Source organism: Larimichthys crocea, chromosome X, assembly GCF_000972845.2.
Source record: "Larimichthys crocea isolate SSNF chromosome X, L_crocea_2.0, whole genome shotgun sequence".
NCBI lineage: Eukaryota > Metazoa > Chordata > Actinopteri > Sciaenidae > Larimichthys > Larimichthys crocea.
Window position 1 is genome coordinate 13,856,889 of NC_040020.1, and position 6,806 is coordinate 13,863,694.

Consider the following 6,806-nt stretch of genomic DNA (forward strand, 5'->3'; position numbering starts at 1 on the left):
TCTGGGCATATCACTTACAGTATACAGTCTGGGTAAAGTTTGTTTATTTAAAGTCACTCAAACTAAGGAAGGTGCCTTCAAAATAAAAGTGTAAAATATGTTTTTAAATGGGTACGTACACGACAGCTTTCTCTAAATAGGTAATTTGGAGCAGTATAAACATAAGCTAATCCTAAATAAGAATTAATCGGCGATAATGTGTCAAATCTCTGCGTTATCCTTGTCCATAACTTTTATTTTGACAGATTACACTGTAAAAAAAGGCGGCTCTCACTTCCTCTGAAAGCGAAACAGACTAAGACCGGGAAACGAGCTACAGTAAAAAAGTAACAGCTACCACTAAACTTTAGAAAAACCTTAATAAAAAGGTTTTTATAGTCAAACACTAGTTTGTTTCACTGAATTACAGAAGACACGGCTTTAAGGTTGTCGGACGGGAGCTGACACCGGTAAGTTTTAACGTCGACGTTCACGCACCTGTGTAGACACACAGCCTGTACGAAGCTGCTGTACGCTATATAAAGTATATGGTGTAGTGTTAACCTTATAGTGATGTATGTAGCATGTTATATAACCTTTGTGGCGATGTACAGCCTCGAGTCCAAACTTTTTAAACTTTTAGCTTTGAGTTTGTCAAACAAACAAACAGGGTGGTGTCGTTTTCTCCTGTGTCATGTGGGCAGCAAAAAAAACACCACCATGAGTCACCCTGTTTAACAAATTAAAAGGAAATGTTATTTACGTAGCACAGAAAAGATTCAAGTGGCACATTGTAACAGTAACAGTATGTTTTATTAGTCATTTTTTTTATTTTACTGTTTAAATTTGCCACTTTGTAATTTTTCTCTCTTTTTATATATACACGTTTAATATGTTACAGCAGTCATACAAAGCGGCTCATAGTGGTGTGTCATTACTCACTAGTAGCTATAGACCCTTGACCTTGTATCTTATGCTGTATATCTTTATCTACACCACTGTTTCTCAAACTATGGTACAAGTACCACAGTGTTACGTCACCTCCCTGTAGTGGTACTTAGAGGACTCTGAATTTAAAAAAATGAAATAAATTAGTTTAAAACACATTATACTATTAAAGTTAATATCTAACAATATTAATAACTAATTACAAGGTTTTCCCGAACGCAATGTATCAAGTGCTTCATAGTAAAGCCAGACTAAAGAAGTAGACAGGAAACATGAGGGCATCAGCAAAAGGCAAACGTAGAAAAAACACATGGTCCCATGAAATGTTTGGTTTCAATACCTTGCTGCTGAGTCACCTTCTTGTACCTCGTAGGCATACATGAGCTCAGATGGGACAGAAAGGTAAGAGAGCGGAGGTAAAACAAGTGGTTCAAAAGTGCATCGGTGACCAGGAATGCCGTTTTCTAACACATGAGCTCTGGTTCTTGACCCGGTTTCATTCAGGATTCAACAGTCAACAATAAATAATCTTCCTATTAGTAATAAACTTGCCTCCTAAATTGACGGCAGCTGACAAGGATGGGCCTACTGTACTGTATTCTAACAACTGTCACTTTGTACTTTGTACTTTGAAAGCCTAATATTTCCCGAGGTAGTACACAGTGTAAACAGTTTGACAAACAGTGATCTATGCAGTATTCTATTCTGTCAAGAGTCTATGGCGGAGCGGCAACTAGCTGTGGCATTACTGGTGGCAGCTCAGCACACACATCTGTTAGCCATTTTCAAATTTCAAAAAGCAATTTCAAAATTACTAGGCCACATCTAAAGCTCGGTCTACTTTAGTCTTAAATATGGCCACAAGGACTTCAGACTGTACACAGGTTGATAAACTCTTTCCCTATAATCTGGGGCCATGAAGTGCTCTAACAGTTTATGCAGTGATCTTACTGTAGTTCTGATTTGTTTATCCCCTATGTGGTAAAAATTAATATTTACATAAATCGTTGTACCAGGCTGTCATTCAAGCTCATGTAATGTTTCACTTATCTTGTACCAAATGACTTTTCCTTTTAACCTCCTGTTTTCGTTTGTCTTTGTTGTTTGTGCCTCTTGAATAGCACCAACACATAGAGCGCAGTGAGCCGAGCACCAGGGTCTGGGATGGATAGGGTGACGCTGTCCCGAATAGATGAGGAGCTGGAGTCCTCGGAGGTGGCTTCTCTCTGCTTCTTGTGTCACGATGTCGTCAACAGGAAGCGCCTCGAAGGGGTGAGCGCCACATGTCTCACTTTGTTGCCTTTTCTGGACAGTTTTTCTGTGTGTTTACCCTCCAGATATCTCACATAATCACATTCATGAAAATAAAAGTGCTGATAATAAAAATGTTTTCCTTTTTCTCCTCATATCTAACAATATTAATAACTAATTACAAGGCTCTCCTGTGGTCTGGTCTTCTTTCAGGGTTTGTCTCTTCAATGGTTTGTTTGTGTTTCTTGGATGTTTTCCTGCAGGTCATGGATGCAAAAGCGCTGTTCTTGAGACTAGAAGAAAGAGGTCTGCTGGATAACCAGACCTTCTTATCTCAGCTGCTTCACACCATTGGTCGAATAGATCTCCTCAGCCTCCTGGAGACAGACGGCATGCAACCAGTAGAAACTGATGCAAATCCTATGCTGTCAGAATACAGGTGAAAACAGAAAGAAATGTACTACAACTGAAGAGATAACAGTATCACAGTGGCACAATCAGTTTTATTCCCAATGTGTTTTTTTTTACAAAGTCTGTCTGCTCTTTCTCCTTTCTACTCTTCTGCTCTTTGTACCAGGGTGATGCTGTACCATGTATATCAGGACATGACTGAGGAAAATCTTGATAAGATGAAGTTTCTGTTGATTAGCAAGCTGGGCAGAAGACAGATTGAGGCATGCACTGTGAGTACACACCTATCCACCTTGCCACACCTGCAGTTATATAAAAATCCTGACATGCAGACACCAGAGACAGACTGAAGAGGCACTTCCTGTATCACGCGTCAGGTACCCACTCCTCTTCAGGAGACCAGCTCAGGTCCTGAGTCTATTGACTCCAATGGTAGAAGCGAACATGAACTCAGATTATGAGCGATTCTTTGAAGTAAATATTGGACTTATTTCTCACAAACTACACATCTTCTGAACATTTTTCTGACAGACAAATCAGGAGTTATTGAACTTTGTTTTTGTTTTGTTTTTTGGCAGCTGATAAGGGTCGGCCTACACTGCTGTATTTTAACGTCAGTCATTGTGGTGGCACTTTGAAAGCCTAAAATTTTCTGATGTGGTACGGAGTGTATAAGCTTGAGAAACAGTGATCTACACGATATTTACAACACTTCCAAACAATGTTTTGAGATCGTGGCAAGGAGACACTTAATAATGCAGTATCTTCTGTTGAGAATCACTTTTTTACTTTTAAGTATGCCCTCCTCAGCTTTGATAAACATTGGCTGCGTACAGGTCTTAACATAAAATCTTCTTACATCAAATTAAAATAGAAGTTTTTTCGGCTATTTTATCATTTGCTTTGTAATGTAAAGGATGCACTTCCAACATTTAGACCTTTATTACTGCACCAGAAGTGCTTTCTAGACACACAGACACATGAACAAGTCTTCTCTGTTGACTACAGACAGCCCTGGATGTGTTTGCTGAGATGGAAAAGGCTTGTTTACTGTCGAAAGACAAACTTGATGAGCTGAATGCAGTACTGCTGGAGTTTGATCAACAGCTGGCATCGATTGTACAGCGCCACATGCAAAGTATGAGATGCACTCACACACACACACACACACACACACGCACATACACATACAAATGTTGTATTTCTATGGAATTGATTAAACGATTGCACTTTTTCAGGGCCAGTCCCACTTGCTCATGTCAGCATGGATCACCAGGTGTGTGTTTTTAAAAGTGTGTTTGTGTACATTTAATCTTTACTGTTTACTGAGTACTGACACTCTGTTTTCTCCTCACAGAGGGACATCAGAATCTCTCAGCGAAGACCACAACCTGCTGTAATTGAGATGCAGCCCAGCGGTAACTCTCTCTCTTTCATTATATAACCTACTGACTCCTCGTTCTTTTGATCGCACGTGCGCAGTACGAGGAATGTAAATTTCTGCTGTCTTTGTTTTTCAGATGCACGACCGACTGTTTGCACTGATGCAGAACCAAATACCATGTCTCATTTTGATCAGGTAATCATTCACACATACATTTACACATGCCCATCATCCATTCATTTACTTATTTATCAGAACATTAATGTTTATGATTTGTCTCTTGGTGTGTGCTTGTGCCCTTCAGACAGAGTACTACGCCCTGACACATAACCCTCGTGGTCAGTGTGTGGTTTTCAACAATGAGAAATTCATGAATGTAACCCTGAAAGATAGAGAAGGGACTCAGCAGGATGAGAGTATGTACCCCTGTATAATTTCAAATACCCATGTGATCTGATTTGTGTATGTATTGTAACCTAACATCAGTCAAAGGATGCTACTACACATAGGATATGATGTAAAATGAAACAAATCTCGAAAGAGATCTGTACTGAGAAAGAAATCTACTGGTATACTTATTTCTCTCTCTTTTATGTGACCCAGAGGCTCTGCGCAAAGTCTTCACTGACCTTGGCTTCACTGTGGTGGTGCACAACAACTTGACTGCAGGAGACATCCGATACAAAATAAACGAGCTGGGCAAAAGGAATTTTCTGAATGATGATGTCTTGGTGAGCAGTCACACACCTTGAGAGCTGCAACAACAGTGACTACTGTGTATATTTTTTACTCCTTAAAAGAATGGCTTGATATTTGAAAATTTCTTTTTGTTTTATTGCAGAGACTTAGATAATAAGATAAATACCACCTCCCAGAAAACCACAACTTTTGTAAATAAATTAGATATAACATGTTAATTAGTGAGCAGTGCTTGTTCTAAATGTGTATTTATAGCTACATTTAAAAAGTGTTGTATGTGAAGTGCAAGCTGAACTTAACACAGTTTAAAAACCACACCTGCCTCTTATTTCAGGTGGTCTGCGTGCTTTCCCATGGAGAAAAGGGATGCATCTACGGGACTGATGAGAAGCCGGTGGACCTCAGAGAACTAACAAAGGCTTTTACGAGCGGGAGAGCTCCCACCTTGGCAGGGAAGCCCAAACTGTTCTTCATCCAAGCATGTCAGGGAAGCAACTACCAAGCGGGATCTGTGCCATGTCCACCGAGGCCAAGTCAGGAGAAAGAGCACAGAGAGAGCCGACTGGAGGAAGATGCAGGTCCTGTGCGCGGCGAGACGATACCTTCAGATGCTGACTTCCTGCTGGGCATGGCCACCGTGCAGGAGTGCAAATCGTTTCGAAACACTTCCAAAGGCTCCATCTACATCCAGCAGCTGTGTGACCAGCTCATGAAGTCAGCACAAAGGTGAGAGACAGAGTTTAAGATGCTGCTTGTTGAGCCTTTTGTCCACTAGCTACAGTATTAGTCAGTCCGTATTGGCATGATTGACTTATAATGAAATAATAGTAATAGTAATAATGCTTCTGATGTTTTCTGTGCAGCCCGGTAGACGATGATATACTCACTGTCCTGACACGTGTGAACAGAGAGGTCAGCAAAGGAGAATATTTAAACCACAAACAGATGCCAGAGCCCAAGTACACCCTCACCAAGAAGCTTGTCTTCAAATGTGTATGAGCTGACCTGAGCCAAGAGCAACGCTAACAAATGTGTCATATTCCGAATTTACATTTGCTGTGTGTGTGTGTGTGTGTGTGTGCGTGCGTGCATGCGTGCGTTTTTAATTCTTTGTATGATAACTGGTTGGATGAATTTGTTTGTCTTAGGAGTTAACTGTTTCTTAATTTTGAGAACAAAAATTATATAATGAAATGCTACAGATGAGAGACATTGTACTTTTTCAAATGCTGTTTTCAAATGTGTATGATTTGATGAGATTATTCCTATGTCATTTAGGAAGAATAAACAATAAGACATCATTTGGAAAGTGTCTTTATGTCACAGTAGACCACAGCAAAACAGATTAAACACTTCACCTTTTAAACTGATATAACACTATGAAATGAATGTTTAGATCATATAGGAGGTGTTGACATTGTTATTTGAGGACCATGAAAACAAGCTAACCTAAAAATACATTAGTGATGGTATGGCATCCAAATATTTTACAAAAGCACAATAAAAATGTAAAATAAATAAATAAATAATTGTGGGCTTTTATTCACAATTTAAATTAAAATAAAGGTATAGACATACGAGATAAGTAGAAATGGCGGAGTGATAGGCAGAACAATTTTTTCAGATACCTTCAAGTAAGACATTGTTTTAATCAGAAGTGCAGACCCTACAGATTTATCACAAGTGGAATCTGAGTTTTATAAACGTGGGATAAAGAAGAAGGAATAGGTACCTCTGATGAGGCTTGAAACTTGCAGCTTTTAATGATCATCAACTAACCAGGGTATGAAGAGAACACTGCTGGAAAAATACTATATAAATATTTATATCAATATTTTTATAATAAAATTTTTTTATTTTTAAAATAAAGATTTTTTAAGACCCTGTGCCAGGAGAGAAACAGAAATATGAATTTGATGTTTGTAGACACTGTGGATGAGTTGAGACAAATCAGCACCACATATTCTGGGAATGCCCCAGGCTGGGTTTGTATTGAGCCCTGAGCACAGTATCACAGTATTCAAGACACAGATACCACTGAAGCTGGATACTCTTTATCTGGGACACGTTTTGTTTTTAAAACAGAGGAAGGATACAAATCAGCAGCAGGCCCTTCTAGTGGCAAGTAAGAGTC

At 39.3% G+C, this 6,806-nt stretch overlaps 1 protein-coding gene across 1 annotated transcript; it reads left to right on the top strand.

Annotated features, from left to right (window-relative positions):
• Positions 1-255: 255 nt before the first annotated feature.
• Positions 256-5,973, top strand: casp8 (caspase 8, apoptosis-related cysteine peptidase). The gene is made up of 12 exons (XM_010754584.3): positions 256-449; positions 2,049-2,199; positions 2,442-2,617; positions 2,756-2,861; positions 3,598-3,727; positions 3,828-3,865; positions 3,947-4,007; positions 4,110-4,168; positions 4,278-4,389; positions 4,577-4,704; positions 5,007-5,398; positions 5,536-5,973. Exons 2-12 carry the CDS (start codon positions 2,092-2,094, stop codon positions 5,669-5,671), a joined length of 1,446 nt encoding a protein of 481 aa, XP_010752886.2. The 5' UTR covers positions 256-449; positions 2,049-2,091; the 3' UTR covers positions 5,672-5,973.
• Positions 5,974-6,806: the final 833 nt, after the last annotated feature.